This window comes from Mobula birostris, chromosome 2 (genome assembly GCF_030028105.1).
Source record: "Mobula birostris isolate sMobBir1 chromosome 2, sMobBir1.hap1, whole genome shotgun sequence".
NCBI classification, from domain to species: domain Eukaryota; kingdom Metazoa; phylum Chordata; class Chondrichthyes; order Myliobatiformes; family Myliobatidae; genus Mobula; species Mobula birostris.
Window position 1 is genome coordinate 27,898,449 of NC_092371.1, and position 23,756 is coordinate 27,922,204.

The 23,756-nt window shown below is 41.1% G+C and overlaps 1 protein-coding gene across 1 annotated transcript in view; it reads left to right on the top strand.

Moving 5' to 3' along the window:
- The window catches only part of bmp7b (bone morphogenetic protein 7b), a 148,891-nt gene that overhangs the window by 113,694 nt on the left and 11,441 nt on the right, over positions 1-23,756 (top strand). Inside the window, exons 3-6 of the mRNA XM_072239080.1 lie at positions 7,666-7,814; positions 8,633-8,830; positions 11,220-11,296; positions 12,783-12,893. Of these exons, the coding sequence (XP_072095181.1) occupies positions 7,666-7,814; positions 8,633-8,830; positions 11,220-11,296; positions 12,783-12,893 (535 nt within the window). The remainder of the gene's footprint in view (positions 1-7,665; positions 7,815-8,632; positions 8,831-11,219; positions 11,297-12,782; positions 12,894-23,756) is intronic.

Below are 23,756 nucleotides of genomic sequence, written 5' to 3' on the forward strand. Positions count from 1 at the left end.
ACACTCAGCAGAGCAAGATCACAGAGTCTGCCTTGACCCATGGAGGCTCTCAAATACAAAAGTATTAGCTTTAACTTGCTGAATGATCTCTCACAGCTGGCGATGGAAACTGCAATGGTTAGCATCATCTGAATAGCAATGCGAAGATTGGGGAAGATGCTCTCATCTCCATACTGAACAATAAATTCAGGAAGCTCTTCAGGTCTTGATATTTTCATGTTGACCCGCCTTGATAGCAACATTCTGCAATCCAAAATCTCTTCATATAGCTGCTGTCCATCAACATCAGAGCTGTACAATTCGCCCAAATTTTTGCACTTCTTCTTTAGGTCGTTACTGTTGGTGCCGTAACACAGTCCCTCAATATCGAGAAGGAACCCAATCTTGGCATCAGTGTCGTGCAAACGAGTGAACTTTTCATCCATTTCTCTGTGAAGACGGTCGAGTGTTCCCTTCATGACTCTTTCCATTTCCTCCTTAGCTGTTAACCCAGAGTCTCTCGAGTTCTCATCAGCCATTCGTTTCTTTCATCTCTGAAGTCTTTCAACTTCAATATTCCATTCTTAACAGAGACCAACTCCTTCTTCGAGTGACTCACTGACTAACACTTCTCTTTCATCATAAGAATGATCTCGGATGGCTTTCATATCCAGGGCAGCATCGTGGAAGTTCATGCTAGGATCCTGCAGCCTCTTTTGAATACAGTCAATGTGAATGAGTACTTTGTTCCAAAATCCTAGCAAAATCAGAAAATCGTAACTCAACATGTGGTTGTACAGCTGCCTTGCGTCACTTCTTGTTTCACTGGTCTCGTTTTCATTGTCTGTCATGTCCTGGAGAACTTGAAGTATCTCCTCAAGGTACTTGTTGACGGGCTTCGCTGCTTCTGTCCTTGCACTCCACCTGGTTTCGGACTCCGACTTAACAACCACAGGCACGGCATTTTTGAGTTTTTCCCAACGCTGTGTTGAACGAGAAAAACACACGTAGAGAGCTTCAATAGTTCCAAAAAACATGACCATCATTGTATCCTGCTTGGCTGCATGTACACCCATCAAGTTGAGTGAGTGATTGTCGCATTCACAAACACTGCCAGGTTGTTTTTCTCACTTATTCTTTGATGAACACCACTTCTGTGTCCAGCCATCACAGCAGCGTTGTCAAAGCACTGTGACTGACAATCTTTTAGCTCCATTTCGTCCTTCTCTAGCTGTTTCAAGATGTCTTCAACCAAGCTCTCAGCATCCTTCTGGCTTATCTGGATAAAACCAAGGAAGGACTCTCCAACACGGACTGTTTTCCTCTCAAAATCAGCTTCCACATACCTCACTACTTCTGACATCTGCTCACGGTGTGCCTGATCAGGAGTCCAGTCAAACATGAGACCATAGCACTTGGCTTTATGAATGCTTCTCAGTAATATCTGGCGAAAAGTGGATGCCATCGTGTGGATGAATTCGTTCTGGACATAAGATGTGGATCCAGGATGACTTTCCAAATGAGTGAGGTGTTCTTTTATGACAGGGTCAAAGATGGCCAGTAGTTTCAGTAAGCCAAGGAAATTTCACACATTGGAGTCATCGTCTAGCTGAAGTGACTCCCTGCGTCCTCACAAAGCCAGGTTCTGAGTCGCAAAGAATTTTATGCAGTGAAGGATTCTCATCAAGATAACATGCTACTTCTGCTTTTCCTTCTCAATCTGTAACTGAAATACTGTGTCAATAACTCCTCTGTTTCCAGCTGAATTTCTCTCCACTGCTTTCCACTGTGTGAAGCATTCCGGATGATTCTTGGCATTTTCATGAACACTGATCCTTTCAGGTGCTTTCCACTGGTTGAATCCACTTTCCTGCTCCAATGAGAATTGATGGTCTGACCAGGAATAGAGAAGACAACAGATACAAAATGCAGACTTTTTAGAAGGGGAATAGACCAGCCATGAGTGAGTCACTTCCTCACCACAACCATTTCTCAATGACCATTTCCCAATTTCCTCCCGAACCAAGTTTTGTTCATTGAGTGGTTATTTGTTGGTAAGAAAGTCCCCTCACTGTTCTGGAAATACTTCGAACCTAGCTTTATTATTTCTGTTCTCAACGCGTCAGGCGGAATTGCTTTTCCAGTATCCTTGTCGAACTTCAGAAGTCCAATGTCATGCTGTTCAATCACTTCTGGTATGACAGTTCGAGACTCTTTGACACCATCCAGTTCATTAGGTTCACTGTCGTCAGATTCAATCTCGTCAGGTAAAATCTCGTCAATGAACTCAACATCACCACCATTGTCCTCCCCCCTGTCATGTCCACGTTCTCTGTGGCCGCCTCACTCTTAATCTCATCATACTCGGATTTATCTGACTTGACTTCCTCCTCGGCTTGTGATGCATTTGTACTTGATCCACCTTCGGATTCTAACAAACTTGTAGCAGGTGCAGGAGATTCCATGGAACGAATCGAACTACTTGTTCCGGGCTTTTCAAAGAAGTGCATGAAGAACTTGCTTGAAGTCTTGGCTTCCTCTGCCTCCAACTTCCATCTCTTCCGTCCTTCAGTTCCACTTTCCTCCTTCTTCATGAAGAAACGTTTCATGGTCATCTTACACAATGCTCTGAAATAAGGCCACCCTAGTGTTTCTCACCCATGATAATCAAAGGCAGACATACATCTGAAGAAAATTCTTTTTTCACTATCCGAGGATGGCTTGTCTGACTTTAATAGAAACTACTCAGTGGCACCCCCTTCAAGTGATGCCCAGAGCATGTGCCATACCTGCCATACCTTAGATACACTGCTGGCCACGGCACCAGATTCAGTGCCAAAGCCCTGGTCGCTGCATGGTAAGTAATGGGGTAAAAAGATACTGGCATACATCTGTAATTTAGATATCAGAATATTGATCAGGAATTATTGATTTATAATTTACTGAGGTCTTTGTGCTACAATGGATAGTGTCCTAAAACAGGGATGCAGCATTAATTCATACTTGTTCAACACCAGTGCCTCTGATTCATTAATGTAACAATTCTGCATTCAGTTAACTGCATCAATCCCTGACCTGTTGCTTCAGCAGAGGTCCACATTTCTTAAGGCCGTAGCAGTAGCTGTAGCCAGCATTTGGTTTCAATAGATGCTGGTAGACATTCTGCAATTGAAGCTGAGTGAGAGACAAGCAATGATAGAATGACATGACAAAGAGAACATTTTATCATTTTCTGAAATGGCACTGGAGACTTTGATGCATAAAGCAAAGTAACTTCCAGTTTCTACACAAGCTAAAGACTCTCAAGATATCAATATAAAAGCTAACGTGAAACATAAAAACAGAAATCAGCGCCAGAACTCCAGTCCAGAAGGCATGAAGGCACTTCCAAATGAAATTTGATGGCAGCTCATATGTAGTCAAGTTCACTAAGCTTAAGGCCTCCGTCTTCACTCTCCAGGACGCAGGCCTGGGCAAGGTTGAATGGAAGGCCAGCAGTTGCCCATGCTGCAAGTCTCCCCTCTCCATGAGACTAATGTTGTCCAAGGGAAGGGCAGTAGGACCCATACAGCTTGGCACCAGTGCAGAGCAATGTGTGATTAAGTGCCTTGCTCAAGGACACAACATGTTCCCTCGGCTGGGGCTCAAACTCACGACCTTCAGGTCGCTAGTCTAATGCCTTAACCACTTGGCCACATGCCCACGTGTTCACTGAGTGCATCTTGAAATATCATAACTCCTGAATTACACCACACGTTTCACACTTAGAACAGTCCCATCTTTCATCATACAATGATTATGCTACAAATGACAGAATCAGTTCTCTCTCTCTCTCTCTCTCTCTCTCTCTCTCTCTCTCTCTCCCCCCCCCCCCCTTAGTAACTGTTCTTACTATCTCTTCTTTCAGTTAGTCCTGACGAAGGATCTTGGCCCGAAACATCAACTGTACCTCTTCCTAGAGATGCTGCCTGGCCTGCTGCGTTCACCAGCAATTTTTATATGTGTTGCTTGAAATTCCAGCACCCGCAGATTTCCTCATGTTTGTGTTTCTTATCACCTTGTTTGTTTTTGATGCCATTCTTTGAAATACTGTTACATGGTTATCACATTGAGTTTTTTTATGTATTTTCTGATTTAAGAACAAAATCGACTCATGGTCACTGTGAAATGGAACCTATTCGTTTACCCATGGATGACTTTCATCCACAAATTCAGCTACTTATGAGGGCTAGGAGCAGAAATGTGCTTCATTGGTACTCAAAAGACCAGTGTGGACTAGGTGTGTGACCTGAGTCAGGTTCAGAAACTGAAATTTAATTGCACAGATGATGTTTATACACACAGATGGTCATTTCCAGTGGTATCTGCCTTTTCCTGTGGGAGATTTGAGCATCCTTTGCTGATGAGAAAGATCAATATATGTATTTGTAATTATATAACAAAGAGGTTGGAAAGGTCTAGTTAATTGTGGCACAATAGGACTGGTGCATTTTGTCCTAATTAAGCAGCTACAGCAATTACCTTTGGGGATGTCAGAGTTCAGAGTTCAATTCCAACACCTTCTGTAAGGAGTCTGTATGTACTCCCCATGGAATGCCGGGGTTTTCTCCGGGAACTCTGATTTTCTCCCACAGTCCAAAGACGTACCAGTTAGTAGGTTAATTGTCCCATGATTAAGCTAGGGTTGAAATCGGGAGTTGCTGGAGGGTGCAGCTTGAGTGGCCATTAGGGCTTATACCATGCTGTATTTCAATAAATGAGTAAACAATAAATAAATAAATTAGCCGAAGTTTCTTGGAAATAGCTTAAATCATATAAAAAAGACTCACTAATTTTAACTGAGAAGTAAATTATGTATTAAATGAAATACAGAACAAATTAGAACACGATCAACACTACTACAGTACTATAAAACTTGGTATTAGTCCTAATAGCTATTGACAGAGGAATTCATCCAGTGTACACTGCTGTGTTCTTTTGATTGACTGTAATTGAACAAAATCAGTGCAGGCGCCTAGTGTCTGAGATAATGGACAGCCTTCATACAATGATTTCAATGATTGCATCCTCCAAATCTTCATTTTCATTGTAACATTCAAGGTGATTGTCGATACCTTCAATTTCTTTGTAGTTCCTCACTTGTTGAAGTAGTGAAACCTTTTCATTTTCACTCCCAGCCATTTCTCGCATCTCCAAGCCTAAATGCTTGAAACTGCCGTGAGTTAAACAGTTCTGAATTGTCTTACTGTTTATTTCTTGCCAACTATCAGTGACAAAAATCACTGCTTTTCAAAACACAAAAACAAGCAACTGACGCTAATTAAAAACTCTTGATTCTAATTAAAAACTGTTCACTCTGAAGCACAGTTTAGTGTCTAACAGCCACACAAATGCACACGATTGACACTAGTTAGAAACAGTCTGGCAACAGTCTCCTGTCCCAATTAAGGGACATAGTATCCCAAATAAATGAAGGATATCCTGGCTATTTTCTCAATTAGTTTTTCTTCTCTAAGAGTTGTTCCAAAAAAGCGGCTGAACCAGAATCAACTGTATTTATATATCATGTACTTACTGAGTATCAGGTGCTCAGGCTCTGGACACAGATGAAACATTGAAACTGGGCTCTACAATCCCATTTTATTCAGGGCACAAACACAGGAAAATCTGCAGATGCTGGAAATCCAAAGCAACACACACAAAATGCTGGAGGAACTCAGCAGGCCAGGCAGCATCTATGGAAAAGAGTAAACAGTCAGCATTTCGAGTTGACGAAGGGTCTCGGTCTGGAATGTTGACTCTTTACTCTTTTCCATGGAGGCTTATTTAGTACACAGATCATCTGATTACATAACAAGAAGGAGCCTGTGCTAATCTGTCACTGATCAGACAGTGAAAAAGTCCACTACTGTAAACAATACCTGAAGAAAATTTTAAATGGGAAGCGAGAATCATTCGTGCCACACAAGTGCCAGGCACTTATCAACTCTGACAAGAAAGGGTTCTATGTCAAAGCTTGCCGTCATTTAATGGTTCAAGTAAAATGAAATTAGCACCATCTGGAACAAATATACCACTTTATTGATACCCAGTGCACACTTTGAACATTTCCTCCCTCTGCCACCACTAATACACATCTATCAAATGTATGATTGAGCAGTCCAGATTTCTTCAACAATGTCTTCACTCCCTTGCTAGATAACTAGCATGCACACAGAAACTCTACATCTAGCAACTCAGCATCTAAGTTGCACAGCATCCTGACCCAGAAGTAGAACTTAATTGTCACTGGTTCAAATTCCGTTAAATGACTAACACTTTGTGAGTGAATTAACATAAGCATTGCAATCATTCAGTATTCAAACTGGGCAATAATTGCTGGACTGCTTATGAAAAACATATTATAGTTTTAAAAAAACTATTCAGAGAAAACAATAATTGGCCATCGTTTCTTTACCCCAAATCTATTGTATTTTCAGTCTCTGGCTGACAAAAACTCAAGACCAAAGCAACTAAGCATTCCAGACCATATTTATGTAGCCAATCAAGTCAAAAACTGCAAATGTCACCATTCTGTTGGTCCCTTTGCCTCTGGAACTCATGTAGCTCTGACCCAAAAGGCCATATTTCCAATTGCATTGTTTCACCAATGAACAGGCAGCAATGTGGACTAGATAGATCACAGCTAAAGCCAGGAAACTGGCAGAGTGACAGCACTGGGATCTTATACTCTATGTATCTGATCAAGGACAGCTGTTTTGTGTTTTGATGGACCTCTTCTATTTCCCCAAGGTTTTCTCTTAACAGTCCTAATAATCTGTGGTTTGTCTATGGCAGTCAGATTCAGTGTCTTCAACTTCGTTCTCTTGCTGCTTGTATCACATCAATCCTTGACTTTTGAATGTGTTGTGAAATCTCCCAGGGAAAGCACATTTGTACAACTTCATGTCAACCATTAGAACATTCCCCCCATCTTGTTTATAGAATGTAACAAGAATAATTACAGTCATTCTTGTCAAGAGTGATATCTGTTTTGTTTTATTTAGTTATATATTTGCAATGCATCACGAAACATTTTCAAAAACTTCTGGAAAATATACACTGTAACGCTGGCTCACATGTGGCACAGTTCTTGCTCCAGGGATAGTCTTGTGCAAAAGCTCACCATGGGGTCTGCCTGCTTGTCCAAACTTGGTCTTTGATTGCAATACTGCCTGAACAAATTCATGCGTGATGTACTCATTATACTTATGTTTTGTTTCCATTTTAGATTTTATATATTATACCTGAACTACTCTGAAAGTTTCAACAGAGCTGGGTGCAATGTAATATATACACCACACTGAAAGCAGTGAGCTGCAGCAGACAGGGATAGACTGTCGTCAACATGACTGGGATCTTCAGTTATTTCCATATACTCACAATATCGCATCCGCTTCGTGTGTCACACCTGATAGCAATACAATAGGTGACATTCAGCCAGCTATAAATTTGCACAATCATTTGTGATTTTAATCAGTTGTTTGATGCCTGAAACTGCGGGTTAGAAATAAGCAGCTTTATTGCCTAATATTTATAAAGAATATGCACATATCAGGAGAAATCTGGAATTAAGCATCAACAGAGATAACCCTTTTTACTGCAGGTTATTAGGAATTTGGTTAACCTCTCCTTATTTTCTTTCAGTGAGTCTGCCTTGTTTCCCCTGGATTCTAGAACGATTTGGGCTGCAGAGGAAGGATGGCTGGTATTCGATATAACAGTCACCAGTAATCAATGGGTGGTGAATCCAAAAAACAACCTGGGCCTTCAACTCTTTGTGCAAACAACAACTGGTAAGATTCGAACATCACCACAGCTGGCTTCTCATTTGGGGACAAGGTTTAATTGGAAAAGGAAAACTGAATGAGCGGCGTCAGATCCCCAATCTCCACTTGCATAGCAGTAACTCTAGCATATACTTGCACTGGGTCAGTAGGTTATGTTTTTACATGCAGACAAGTTTCTAGGCCTCCAAAGTATCATTCTTAAAAAGACTATTAAAGAGATACATTCTAATCAGCCCTACAAAAAAAATGAATTGAGTCATAGTACAGCACAAAAGGAATCCAATTAACCCTCTAAGTCTGTGCCAGCTTTGCTGAAGAGTAACCTAGTTAGCCCCTTTCTCCACTCTCTTCCTGGATACATGACTTTGTTTTTCCTCCAACTCATTTCCGATTATAATTCAATGATCTTCATTGAATGTCCTCTATTCAATTAGGAACATTCTGTTGCATTTTTTATTGATTCTTTTGCCTGTACAGCCATCTAAAACACTTCTTTCTTCTAACTCCATCCAAACCCATCACGGTTGCAAGCACCTCCGTCAAATCTCCCTTTGATGTTCTCTGTTCTTCAGAGCCTGTTTGTTTCTTTTCAGGTACCATTCTAATCCATCTCCATTTGATATGTTTCAAAGAGAGTTTCAGTTCATAATTCCTATTGGGTCTTAGATGAGGGAGGACCTACTTTCAACTGATTTGTATTCTTGTTAGACTTGGGAAATCGTCTGCTGTAGTGCCCTGATGGGAAAACAGAATGCAAACACCCCAAATAGGAATATGTGGTGACGCAACAGAATAAATTCATTTTTGTGTAATCTTTCTTAAAGGACTGAGTGTCAATCCCAAGGCAGCAGGTCTCATTGGAAGATTTGGGCCTCAGAATAAACAACCTTTTATGGTGGTCTTTTTCAAAGCCACTGAAATCCACATCCGAAATGCCCGATCAGCAGGAGGCAAGCAGAAGAACCAGAATCGCTCTAAGTCTTCCAAGAGTCAAGAATCTCTAAGAGCAACTAGCTTAACAGGTACACAAATACCATGTTCATATATCTAATTCAGTTTGTTGAAAAAGTATTATAGTAATGCCATTCACAAATCATATACCTGAAGACAAAAATAATCTGTGAACTCCAGTATCAAAGGTCTAGAAAGCTAAGTGCCTTGCCAACAAGTTGATATGAAACTTGTGCTGTGAAAAAAAATTTCTTTTGGCATCTTCATTAATAAGACAATGCCATGAAAATTCAGTCAAGATACTCTAAAGAGACAAAAATGGAAAATTTGAAAAACTTGTCTAAATCATTCCAAGTTAGCATAAGAGTTACCAATGTTTTGGAGACTGCACACGGAAAGGCAGGCTGTTTCAGACTAGACATTCAGGTGTTGACAGAGAGATCTGATCATGATCTTTGCAAATGACTGGAATCTATACTATGTTTCCCTTTGATGTTTATTTGTTTGAGACTTAGTTTATGCATTGGTCAATTACCACAAGACCGTAAGATATAGGAGCCAATTAGGCCATTTGGCCTATCATGGCTACTCTGACATTTCATCATGGCTGATCCATTTTTCCTCTCAGCCCTAATCTCCTACCTTCCCCCTCCCACACCCTCCCCCCGTATCCCATCATGCCAAATCCATCAACCTTTTCCTTAAATATACATAAAAGCTTGGCCGCCACAGCTGCCTATGGCAAAGAATTTCACAGATTCACCACTCTCTGGCTAAAGAAATTCCTCCTTATCTCCGTTCTAAAAGGACACCCCTCTATTCTGAGGCTGTGACCTCTGGTTTTAGACTCACCACCATAGGAAACATCCACTCCACATCAAGGCCTTTCACCAGTCAATAGGTTTCAATCAGGCCAGCACTCATTCTTCTGAATACTTGTGAATACAAGCCCAGAGGCAACAAATGCTGTAATTACAAATTATATAAAACCAGGTTTGCACCTTACAGCCTCACCCTGCTGAAATCCTAATCTTCACACAAGACCTGACCTCCAACGTTTTCTACACCCTGAGGGGCAACATGACTCTCCATTCGATCATAAGCCGATACAAGTCCATGCTGTCTTAGTATGGCATGGGTTCTCTCATCTGGATTTACCTTCAAGATATTCCCTGCCATGTATTGATATGCACCTACGGCTGATACCCCGGCTGATCTATCAACAAACAGAAACAGCCAGAAGGCAAGGCATTCTTTGGTTATTCAGAGAGCTACCATAATATCATTGTAAAGTACAAATTATACACTCAGTAATGCAGCTTCTACTCTGTTGCTTCTACCAGAAGTCAATATATCCAGAGCTTTTTTTTCCAAAAACAACACACTTAAACAGTGCTTCTCTGTGAAACAGACGTTTAAGATTGTTTCACAGAAATGCACAGAAAAAAGCAGACATTGACCTAAAAGAAAGTTAAGTTAAAAAAAATGGTTCAAGAGGATTCATAATAGAGCTGAATATGAAATAAGTACCATAACTTTGGTCTCAAGCATGATTAAAATCCTGAAAGATTGACACCATTATTTTGAATTTACATCATTTCTTCTTGTATATTGGGAGGCTACAAACAATGTAAAAAACACTAACAGCCTCAAGTGAATGTACCACTAAGCCATCATTTACATAATGGCCGTAGCATAGCCAGTGAAAATGTAACTTGACAGATACTTCAAGGAAGATCTAAATTACTAGGTGAAAGGATTGACATTAGACCAAGAGGGGTCAACGTAATATTTTCAGGTGGTGGCGAGACTGCCGACACCAATATGATGTAGCTTATTTGGGTTTCGTCGTCTCAAGACGAAACCAAAGTTCTGATTTTCTATAGCACTCTTCAATATAGTCCATTTTAGTTTTTGTCACAGAAATAGTAGTTACGATTTGAGGCTTTTCCAAAATTAATCAAATAGATTTCACATTTGATGTGGTGTTTAAGTGAAGCCAGCCCCATCTCTAAGAGAAGGATTTGATGGAGACCACTAAATGTACAAATATCATTGCAAAGAGAACAAGATAACCCTCAGTAATTATGTATTTTTATCAAGAACAGGGAACCAAAGATATTATTGAAAAAAAAATGTTAATTTAATATAGTTACTATAAAAAAAGTTTAGTTTGATTTAATTTATAGCTGATTTAGATAGCCCAATATGGGAGATTCAAGAATATACAGACTTTCAGATAAATGCAATTCTAATTAGTTATTATAGATAAACAAAATATTTCCGTCTGCATAGCTCTCTTACTTTGTCATCTCATTAAGAAAGGAATTAATCTTTCAGACTTGACAGATACCAAACCTGTCTGCCAATTACCTAACACAAGAACACTGGGAAAATAATCCAGACAGACTTCATAATTATATCCATTGATGAATGTCTTCTATTTTTTATTGTTACCAGAGAACAGTAGCAGTGAGCAGCAACAAGCCTGCATGAAACATGAGCTCTACGTCAGCTTCCGTGATCTAGGATGGCAGGTAATTCCTGAGATTAAAGGACTCTGATTTTCCTTTCTACTCCAAAATCATTTTAACGCTGATAGCTTCATCTTGTATAGAAATAATTGATTTATTTTATCTTCGAATTTGGAGATTGTAAAGATAAGAGTTCTTAATGAATCAACTCTGCAAGCTGTACTTCAGGGAATTAATGCATCTTTCACTGCAGATAACTAATTGCAAAGGTAATCCATTCCTGAATATATCGATAGACAATAGGTGCAGGAGTAGGCCATTCAGCCCTTCGAGCCAGCACCACCATTCACTGTGATCATCCACAATCAGTACCCTTGTCCTGCCTTATCCCCAAATCCCTTCACTCCACTATCTTTAAGAGCTCTATCTAACTCTTTTTTGAAAGAATCCAGAGAATTGGCCTCCACTGTCTTCTGAAGCAGAGCATTCCACAGAACCACAACCCTCTGTGTGAAAAAGTTTTTCCTCAACTCCGTTCTAAATCGTCTACCCCTTATTCTTAAACTGTGGCCTCTGGTTCTGGACTGCCCCAACATCGGGAACATGTTTCCTGCCTCTAGCATGTCCAATCCCTTAATAATCTTATATGTTTCAATCAGATCCCCTCTCATCTTTCTAAATTCCAGTGTATACAACCCCAGTCACTCCAATCTTTCAACATATGACAGTCCCGCCATCCCGGGAATTAACCTCGTGAACCTATGCTGCACTCCCTCAATAGCTAGAATGTCCTTCCTCAAATTTGGAGACCAAAACTGTACACAATACTCCAGGTGTGGTCTCACCAGGGCCCTGTACAACTGCAGAAGGACTTCTTTGCTCCTATACTCAATTCTCCTTGTTATGAAGGCCAGCATGCCATTAGCTTTCTTCACTGCCTGCTGTACCTGCATGTTTACAGCATGTCAGACAGCTGTAGTTTTGAACCATAGCTGGATGGCATATATTATGTCGTGAAACTTCTCTTCAATTCCTGAATCCAATGCCCAGCTGGAGTAGTCATCTTAAATCTGGTGCTAGCACATTAACTACGTTAGTAGTTGGAAGGTTCAATATGTAAATGCCATTTCTGCTCATAACAACACTCAGCTGCAGTCCTGATGGGCAGCTGCACATTTTGACATTAAATTGAGAACCAATTTGAGAAAGTTTTATTCTGCATCTGATCCAAAGTTGCTCAAACAGATTCAGTGAAATGGGAAGTGGTTTATTTCCCAGTAATAGCACTATTCACTTTGATCTGTATATTGTTCACAGACTGCAGTATTATTTACCACAGAAAATTAGTATAAAAGTTGCATAATTACAAAGTCCATGCCTGAACTCTAATCTGGCCTCATTAATCCCAACCTTTGGGTGAATGCTAAACAAGTTTTTCCTTTACCTTTTCTCATTAATGATGTTGGTAGATTACCCTGTCAGGACAGAAGTTTTTCAAACAGCAGTACCTGGAAGTTTTTCTTTAACACATGTACTCTTCCTCTCTAAGGACTGGATCATCGCTCCCGAGGGATATGCTGCGTACTATTGTGAAGGAGAATGCTCATTCCCACTGAACTCATACATGAATGCCACAAATCATGCTATTGTTCAAACTCTGGTAAGCACTGTAGGATGCAAGGGGAAAAGGGGGAGATATCCCACATTGTAGACAAAAGGTCTGAAAATTTTTAAATAGCCATCACAGTAATTCAACTTTCACGCTCCCGGCGTAAAACATGGGTTATAGAATATTTCGGTGGGGTATCAGGAGTAACGAAACCAGAATCACATCAGGTGAATATGTACCCACATTTACAATACAAGTTACACCAGGCACCAAGTTACAAAGGATTTATACAAGCAAATCTGGCAACTGTCAGAAGTATGCAGATCACAACGCCAAGCTGCATGCAATGCTAATTTAAAGGTACATGCCATTATGGAGCTTAATATCCCAACTAACATCTTCATTTAACCCAACCCTGCTCAACACACTGTATGCTTTAGGGTCTTCAAACATGCTCAGGTTAATTGTGGATTTATTCCTTTAGGTTGTTATGACAATAATGAAATATTTCAGTCAAGTCCATTGTCCTTTAAAGATGCTGAAATCTACAGAACACCATGGTAAATGTAAAGAGATGTTAATCTGATTGCAAGACTTCTGCACAGAACATTACACACCTGGACATGGGTGCAATGTTGAATCATAAACTGCCTAACCTTCTGAGTTCCTCCAGTGTGTGTGTGTGTGTGTGTGTGTGTGTGTGTGCGCGCGCGTGTGTGTGTAGCTCGGGATTTCCGGCATCTGCAGAATCTCTACATTCGGTAACATCACAAAATTAGTAAATAAAGTTACTGAATGTGGGAGGCTATTTGGCTCTTCACGACAATTCCAGATCAAAAGTGAGGTCTTCGTATCAATCAGAATGCCCAGCTCTCTGCCCAAAGTAGTTACAGCTCTAACTTCTCATCTATTCAATGTAAGGAAGGATTCTGTCTCCTTCACCCTTTCAGCAAATGATTCCACACTCCTTATATTTACAGGATAAAAAAAAATTAACCACACTTCCTAATCTCCAATTCTGCTCCCTATGTCATCCCTGTCTAGCTTTTCATAATCTTATTCACATCATTTTACTTTCTATTTGAATTTCTTTGTTAATAAGAAACAGCACTGGCTGAGTGTGTCTATCTTCATAACTCTAATGCTCCAGACCCAAATATATCCTTGTTAAATCTCCTCTCTACACACTCCAGTGCTGCTATATTTATAGTATGGTCATCAGAATATCCACAATTCTCCCTCGTGGCTGTTTATATAGTTCCACCATGACCTCCTTTCTCCTATATTTTATGCCAGGTCTTATAAAGGAAAGTATCTGAAATTCCTTCCTATCAAGATTTCTGTTAACATTAGGGATCTATGGATGTGTGCACCATGGTTCTGGAGGACTGTGGAATTGTAAATGTCATTCCATTCTTCAAGAAGGGAGAGAGGCAAAAGAAAGGAAAGTGTAGTCCAGTTAGCTTGAGCTCCCTCAGCAGTTGGGAAGATGATGGAGTCGATTACTAAGCATGAGGTCTCAGGGTACTTAGAGACACATGACAGACAGGCCAAAGTCAGCATAGTTTCCTTCAGGGAAAATTTTGGGAATGCTTTGGGGAAATAACAAACAGGATAGACAAAGGAAAATCAGTGGATGTTGTGTACTTGGATATCCAGAGGGCCTTTGACAAGGCGCTGCACACGATGCTGTTTAACAAGATAAGAGCCCATGGTACTGCGGGAAAGATATCCGCAATGATAGGATTGGCTGATTGGCAGGAGGCAAAGAAGGGGAATAAAGGGAGCTTTTTCCAGTTGGCTGCTGGTGACTAATGCCGTTCGGCAGGGATTGGTGTTACGACCGCTTCTTTTTACGTTATACTGTCTGTCAGTGATTTGGATGACAAAATTGATGGCCAAGTTTGCAGGCAATATGAAGAGAGGTGGAGGGGAAGGTAGTGTTGAGGAAACAGGAAGGCTGCAGAAGTATTTAGATTGGGAGAAAGGGCAAAGAAGCGGCAGATGGAAAGCAGTGTCAGGAAGTGAATAGTGGAAAGAACATATGCATAGCCTGTTTTTAAATGGGTAGAAAATTCAAAAATCTGAGGTTTAGGAACTTAGGAGTCCTCATGCAGGATTTCCTAAAAGTTAACTTGCAGGTTGAATTGGTGGTGAGGAAGGCAAATGCAATGTTGACATTCATTTCAAGAGGACTAGAATATAAAAGCAAGGATGTAATATTGAGGCTTTATAAGGTATTGGTTAGGCCTCAGTTAGAAAGCATAGAAACATAGAAAACCTACAGCACAATACAGGCCATTTGGCCCACAAAGTTGTGTCGAACATGTCCCTACCTTAGAAATTACTAGTCATACCCATAGCCCTCTATTTTTCTAAGCTCCATGTACCTATCCAAAAGTCTCTTAAAAGACCCTATCACATCTGCCTCCACCACCGTTGCCGGCAACCCATTCCATGCACTCACCACTCTCTGAGTAAAAAACTTACCCCTAACATCTCCTCTGTACCTACTGCCCAGCACCTTAAACCTGTGTCCTCTTGTGGCAAAACTTGGAGTATTGTATGCAGATTTGAATGCCTTATCTATGAAATGATGTGCTGACAGTGGAGAGAGTTCAGAGGAGGTTTATGAGAATGATTCCGGGAATGAAAGAGTTAATGTATGAGGAGAGTTTGATGACTCTGTGCCTGTACTTGCTGGAGTTTAGAAGAATGAGCATGATTCTCATTGAAACGACCAAATGTTGAAAGGTCTTGATGGAGCGGATGTCGAGAAGGTGTTTCCTATAGTGGGACAGTCTAGGACAAGAGAGCACAGCCTCAGAATAGAAGGACGTCTATTTAGAAGAGAGATGAAGAGGAATTTCTTTAGCCAGAGGGTAGTGAACGTGTGAATTCATTGGCACAGGTGGCTGTGGAGGACAAGTCATTGAGTATATTTAAAGTGGAGGTGGATAGGTTCTTGATTATTCAGGGCATCAAAGGTTATGGGAAGAAGGCAGGAGAGTGGGGTTGAGAGGGAAAACGGATCAACCATGATGAAATGTTGGAGCAGACTCAATGGGCCAAATGGCCTAATTCTTCTCATATTCCTCTTTCCTTCGGCCTTCACAGGAGAATCCAATTATCATGATTCCTTTGCCTTCATGGCAGTTTGTTTATTTATTTATTTGTTTGTTTATTTATTATTTAGCAATACAGTGCAGAGTTCGTCCTTCCAGCCAGGCTGTCCCAGCAACCCCGACAAACCGGATTACCCCTTTACCCAATCTCAGGGCAATTTACAATGAGTGAGTAACCTGCGCTGTGTCTTTGGGCCGTGGAGCAAACTAGAGCATCTGGGAAAACACACACATTCCATAGATAGGGAGTAAAGAGACTCTTTACAGAATGTGTCGGAATTGAACTCTGAACTCCAGAACACGCTGAGCTGTAATAGCTTCATGCTAACCGCTACACAACTGTCGCGCTGAAGTTTTGCAAGTGAATTACTCCAATGTTATCAACCACTTAATTAGTCAAATAATGTCTTCTAACAGCCCATAACTTTCTTCCCCACAATATATCACACTGCCAGTTTTGGCATCATTGACTAACTTTTGTAACCATATCCTGCAGAAGCAAACTGTGTACAAGTTTCCAGTCACTAAAACTCCCATTTACCTTTTGCATTCTCCTACTGAAAGAATTTTAATTCAGCTTGCCATCTTACACTGCATCCCATTTTTTTCATTTTATTTTGCTAATCATTTTGCCAAAAGTTTTGCTGAAATCCAAGAGGGCAACATTGAATGTAACAGCACAATCAATCCACTATTACCTGCTCAGAAAGTTTAATCTAGTCCGACATGACCTCCCTTTAACTAATCCAACCTACATTGATTAATTTTCCTCTCTAAACACTCAATTATGCTGTCCATCAGGATTTATACATACGAATAAGAAGCAGGCATACTTCATTCAGCCCCTTAACCCTGCTCATCTATGTAGTAAGATCATTGCTGATCTCCTTATAACTTCAGTTCTGCACTCTGATCTGCCAGCAATAGTCTTTTACTTCTTTGCTAATAATTAACTTGACTTAAAAACATTGAAAGACTCTATTTCATCATCATTTAAGAAGCGTTCAAAAGTCACATGCTTCTCTAAGAGAAAAGTAATCACATATCATCTCGATCTTAAATGGGTGACACCTTATTTTGAAACAGTGACCTAAGAGTTCTATTTCTCTCAGGAGAGGAAGCATGCTCACTGTAGTCACCTTAACAGAGTCCAGCAGATCTGCCCAACCTTTCCTCATTTGACAACCAATCCATTTCAGGTATTAGAAAACAAAATCAAACTGCGGGTGCTGGAGATCTGAAATAAAAACAGAAAAATGCTAGGATAAAGATCAGTAGGTCAGGCAACAACTGTGGAAAGAGAAATTAATTTCCCAAGGTTTAGAATTCTTTATCAGTACTGGGAAGGAGAGACAATACATGACACAGACCATATTACACCAGCAACAGACTACCAATCTGACCTTAACTGCCACAGTAAGTCATCCAGTTTTATCCTATCCGTGAAATTCCCTTTGTTCACTTCTCTCAAATTTTCTCTGCTGCGTAAACGAACTTGTTTTTCTCTTTCCTATTTCTGACTAAGGGTCTTGGGCCTAAAACAGAAATTGTTTCTCTTTCCATAGTTGCTTCCTGAGTTTTTCTGATGGATTGTTCAGTGAGGCTTTGTGGGTGGAGCTGAGAAATAAGATACTGGAGTTCTTTGAGGACATAATGAGTGCAGTGGATAGAGGGGAACAGATGCATGTCATATACTTGGATTTCCAGAAGGCATTCGATAAGGTGCCGCACAAGAGACTTGTAAATAAGATACGGATGCATGAAGTCGGCGGAGGTATATTGGCATGGATAGTGGATTGGTTAATCGAAAGAAGGCAGAGAGTTGGTATAAATGGGTGTTTCTCCAGTTGGCAATCTGTGGTGAGTGGGGTGCCACAGGGGTCAGTACTGGGCCCACAGTTGTTTACTATTTACATTGATGATTTAGAAGAGGGGACTGAGTGTAGTGTAGCAAAATTTGCAGATGACACTAAACTGAGTGGAAAAGCAAATTGTACAGAGGATGTGGAGAGTCTGCAGAGGGATATAGATAGATTAAGTGAGTGGGCCAAGGACTGGCAGATGGAATACAACGTTGGTAAATGCGAGATCATCCACTTTGGAAGGAATACTAGAAGAGCAGATTATTATTTATCTGGTGAAAGATTGCAGCATGCTGTTGTGCAGAGGGACTTGAGAGTGCTTGTTCATGAATCGCAAAAAGTTGGCTTGCAGGTACAACAGGTTATTAAGAAGGCAAACAGAATGTTGGCCTTCATTGCTAGAGGGATTGAATTCAAGAGCAGGGAGGTCATGCTGTAACTATACAGGGTACTGGTGAGGTCGCACCTGGAGTACTGTGTGCAGTTCTGGTCTCTGTACTTGAGGAAGGATATACTGGCTTTGGAGGCGGTGCAGAGGAGGTTCACCAGGTTGATTCCAGGGATGAAGGGGATGAAGGAGAGATTGAGTCACCTGGGATTATACTCTCTGGAGTTCAGAAGAATGAGGGGATCTTATAGAAACATACAAAATTTTGAAAGGGATGGATAAGATAGAAGTAGGAAAGTTGTTTCCATTGGTAGGTGAGACTAGAACTAGGGGACATTGACTCAAGATTCAGGGGAGAAGATTTAGGACGGAGATGAGGAGAAACTGTTTTTCCCAGAGAGTGGTGAATCTGTGGAATTCTCTGCCCAGGGAAGCAGTTGAGGCTTCTTCACTAAATATATTCAAGATATAGTTAGATAGATTTTTACATAGTAAGGGAATTAAGGGTTATGGGGAAAAGGCAGGTAGATGGAGCTGAGTTTACAGACAGATCAGCCATGATCTTATTGAATGGTAGGGCAGGCTAGATGGGCCGGATGGCCTACTGCTCCTATTTCTTATGTTCTTGTGTTCTTTATTTTGGCATGTGCGTGCGTGCGTGTGCGTCTGTGCGTGTGCGTCTGCATGTGCGTGCGTGCACGTCTGTGCGTGTGCGTCTGCATGTGCGTGCGTCCATGCGTGCGTCCGTGCGTGTGGCGATGATGTCTTTTTCAAGCCTTTACCAGGTGCAGAGCGAGAGAGAGAGAGACTGTGTGGTGTGCCACTCCTCACACAGACATTTTCGCAGTATTTTTCCCTTTGTTTTATGAGGTCGAGTTGCGATCTCGACACTCAACCCAGCATGAATGGAAGCGTACTTGGGAGCGGCCCCGACTGGATTCGAACCCGGGAACCATGATCTTATGTCCTTAAGAAGGGGATGATGACCCTGTCGGTCTTCTCTATAGGCCCCTAATGGCCAATGGATATTAAAAGAAACACAAATATGAAGGGAGATTACAAAAATATGCAAGAATAATAGGGTTGGCACAGCTGAGCAACTTTCTCACAGTATTGAAGAAGAAGCTGCAAAAGTTGATTGGAATAGGCTGTTTACGTGCACTGAGATGTCCAGCACGTGGGAGGTTTTTAAAAGTGAGATAATGAGAGTTCAATGTCTGCCTATTATGCTAGTGTGAAGGTCAAGGCTAGCAGGAGTAAAGAACTCTGGATGGTAAGAGATATTGAGACTGGTCAGGAGAAAAGGAGGCATGGGTTGGGTACAGGCAGCTGGGATCAAAGAAATTCTGCAGGAATATAAGAGATGCAGGAAAAAAGAAAATCGGAAAGGTAAAGAGGCATAAGATAGCAGTGAAAGAAAATATAATGGACAATCCAAAGGAATTTTATGTATTTAAGGGAAAAAATGAGTAGGGAGAGACTAGGGCCCTTCAAAGTGTATATCAATGTGTAATGCCACAGGAGCTGAGTGAGAGCCTCAATGAATATGTGTCACACATCAAAGTTGCTGGTGAACGCAGCAGGCCAGGCAGCATCTGTAGGAAGAGGTGCAGTCGACGTTTCAGGCCGAGACCCTTCGTCAGTAGTCCTGACGAAGGGTCTTGGCCTGAAACGTCGACTGCACCTCTTCCTACAGATGCTGCACTACTGACGAAGGGTCTCGGCCTGAAACGTCGACTGCACCTCTTCCTACAGATGCTGCCTGGCCTGCTGCGTTCACCAGCAACTTTGATGTGTGTTGCTTGAATTTCCAGCATCTGCAGAATTCCTGTTGTTTATGAATATGTGTCCTTTGGTTTTACTAAGATGAAAGACATGAAGATGTGGGAACTTGAGACAAATGGTGGGGATTTCTAGGGATAGTCCATATTACAATTGAGGACATCTTAAAACATATAAACGTAGATAAGTCTCCAGGGCCTGAGCAGATATATCTAAGAATGCTGTAGGAAGCGAGTAAACAGTGTTGTGGAAAAGAATTCTTGGCATGCAGGCCTTCATCAGACAGGAAGTTGACCATAGAAATTGGAATGTTGTTATGTTGCGGTTGTACAGGACACAGTGAAACTGCATTTCAAAAATTACAGTCAGTTACTGTCACCCTACTCTAAGAAAGAAAACTGCCGGTCTTCCGTACAACCTTGCCGAGGCCTGCGCCCTGGAGAAGATGCTCCAGCGTCGCCCCACCGCGACGGCACAGGGAATTTCCAGGCGCAGATCCATGGTCTCGCGAGACTAACGGATGCCACCTCTCTAAGAAAGATGCCGTGAAGCTGGAAAAGGTACAGAAAAGAACTACAGGGAAGTTGCTGGGTCTTGAGTGACTGAGTTATAGAGAAAAGATGAACAGGCCAGAGCTTTACTCATTGAAGCCTCGAAGAATGAGGGGTGATCTTACAGAAGTGTACAAAATCACGCAGGGCATCAAAAGAGTGAATGTGTACAGAATTCTATCCTCATCAGTGGGAAATCAAGAACTGGAGCGTTTAGGTTTCAGGTGAGCAGGAAAGAGATTTAATAGGAGCCTGAGGGGCAACTTTTTCATCCAGAGGGTGGTCCGTATATAGAATGAGCTGCCAGAGGAAGTGGTTGATGCAGGTACTTTAATTTTTAAGACACTTGGGTAGATAGGGAAACTTTAGAAGGATAAGGGCCAAAGGCAGAACTAGCTTAGATGAGCATCTTGGACCGCAAGGACAAGTTGGTTATGATGGCCAGTTTGTTACTGAATACCTGATGAAACTGCATGGAAACTGACTCCTCGGCCCACCAAGTCCATATCGACCAAAAATCACACATTTATACTCATCCTACGTTCCTACCAACACCCTCCCCTACCAAATTCCACCGCACACCTACACTTTAGGGGCAATTTATTTACTACTGATGAGTTCTGGTGTTTCAATCCAAGGTTCTTTTAGAAGCCAAGAAAAGGCACAAAACTTGTTGCTTCAAGATCATTTTGAGAGTTGATGGGACAGAGGGAAGTCGAATAGACAGTAAGCAAAAAAAAAGAGAGACAAAGTAATAAAGATGGCACCTAACATGGAACAGTTGTTTTTATACCAGCAAGATAAGAAAAATTCCATTCAAATCTGTAGATAAGAGACAACCAATTAGGAAGTACTCATTTGAATACTGCAGTACCAAGTTAATGAATGAAAAAGCACCTATTCACTTAATGCGGAACAAAGAAGCTTCTAGAGCTTTCTAGAATTATACTTTGTATAACTACTAGAGGCATATTAAACTTGCATAAAACACAAGCAGGTAATCCATTGTTAAACTGCAAAGAAAATAACAATTAAACAGTCTAATCCAAGAATTAAACAGTTAGATTCAACAACACACCCCCCACTTTGATTCTAAATCACACGTTTAGAATCATTGCACCCAAAAATTCTGAGGCAGAATACCTTGTGGTATCTATGTTGTGTATAAAATCATCAAAAGATTACTTAGGTTATGAAATATCAAAGGATATATATTCCTCTAAGTATTCATAAGATTATGTCATGTTTGGGCAGATTTAGCAGGTGCCCCTATGTGAGTTTGAACTATTGTGTTAATGATCGTCTTCAAACAAGCAAAAATGTGTAAATTATGATAAGGCATATTAGTATGAATTATAGTATTCATAGTAAATAGGTAAAATTGGCAAAAAATATAACAATAACGCATGTTAGAATGAAATTCTAACATTAGTTGTCAATTAGTTGATTTGCTTAATGTCTTCTGGCTGGTTGGTGATTTACTCACTGCAGCCCAGCAGTGTAGGCACAGTGGCCAAGCGGTTCTTAGCACACTAACCACAGCACTTGTCCTCATCGAGTATCACTTTAGCTCACTTGCAGTGACTGTGTATATCCACGTACTTTTATCACCTGATAAGGACCTTCCCATCCAGCTCCCAGTGGTTCCTTAAGTGGTTTCTTAATCAGGACCCACACACCAGGAATCAGGGTGTGTCCTCCTTCTGTTGGGTTTTCCTGAGTGGCAGAAACCTGCTGGGAAGCGGACTGGACAGCTTGGGTTAATTTCACTCAATAATTGACTAAACTGCCTGCCAGTATGTGTATATCAACCTCTCTGAGATCAAAGGCTGTTGGTAGTAATGTAGGATACCCTGTCACCACTTTGAACGGATTTAGTATAATTTTCTTCTTTGATACTACACCAGACCAAAGGAAGAGCCGTAGGCCATAGTATACATTCCTTATGATGTTTATTCAATCGTTGTTTGTTGATTCTATTCATTCGTTGGACTTGTTCTAATCACTCTGAGTGATGCGAACAATGAAAAGACCATTCGATGTTCATCAGTTGACAGAATTCCTGACAAACACTCCCAGTGAAATGTGTTCTTTGGTCAGAGTCGATGTGACATGGCAAACCCCACCTAGGAGTACAGTCCTTGATCAGAGTTTTTGCTGTGACTGTCTTTGCTGGAATAGTTTCCACCCATCCTGAAAACTTATCCACTATTACCAGCACATCTAAGTATCCTTGAAACTTCAGCAAAGAAATGTAGTCCACCTGTAAGTGTAAAATTGGACCAGGTGGGGCAGGAGCACCTAACTGAAGAAGCTTTTCTGCTGCTCCAGGATTTGTTTTCTGGCATGTCATGCACCCTTCAAAAGTTTGTCAAGCTTGTGCCCTGAACTTTGGATCCCACCACCATTGAGAGAATCTGTCAATCATCTTTTACACTCCATTGTGTCCTGGAGAGTATATTTGCTGTACCAGATAAGGAAGCAACGTAGCTGGTGCTACCAGTCTATGACAAGTGCCGTAGCTCCATAATCCATCATTGTTTAACTTGCCACCATTCTCCATCCAGATCCACTTTTCCACTGGAGAGCACTGAGCTTGCATCGCTTGGATACCTTGTATGTTTGTCTGTGATACAGAGTTCAACTTCATTTCCATAACCTCAGGTGTCAGGTTCACTGCATATGCTCTCGGAACTCCTTTTACTCCTTCGCGTGCTGCCAGTTTTGCAACTTCATTTGCAAATACATTTCCATGGCTTATCATTACAGTCATTTTGGAGCAGCTTTTACATTTTAATACAGAAACTTCTGATGACAGTTCTATGACATTCATGATTTCTTATACTAGTTGGCCATTCTTGGCTGAAGCTCCTACAGCCGTAAGAAATCCTCTTTGTCTCCGTAAGTTTTCAAAATTATGAACAACTCCAAAAGCACATCGAGAATCAGTGCAGATATTAGCTGGTCTTCCTTCTGCCAACTCACAGGCTTCAATCAAAACTTTTAGTTCCACCTACTGCATGGAGGTACCAGGAGTTCAGTTTCCTGATGCCAGCATTTCAGTTTCTGAATCAACAGCCCGTCCAGCCATTTGAGTTGCTCTATCAATCACTGAGGAGCCATCAATGTACAGAAGCAGATCTGGGTTTAATAAAGGTGTTTCTTTATAATGATTTACCTCTTTATGGCATATCATTGCCCTTTCA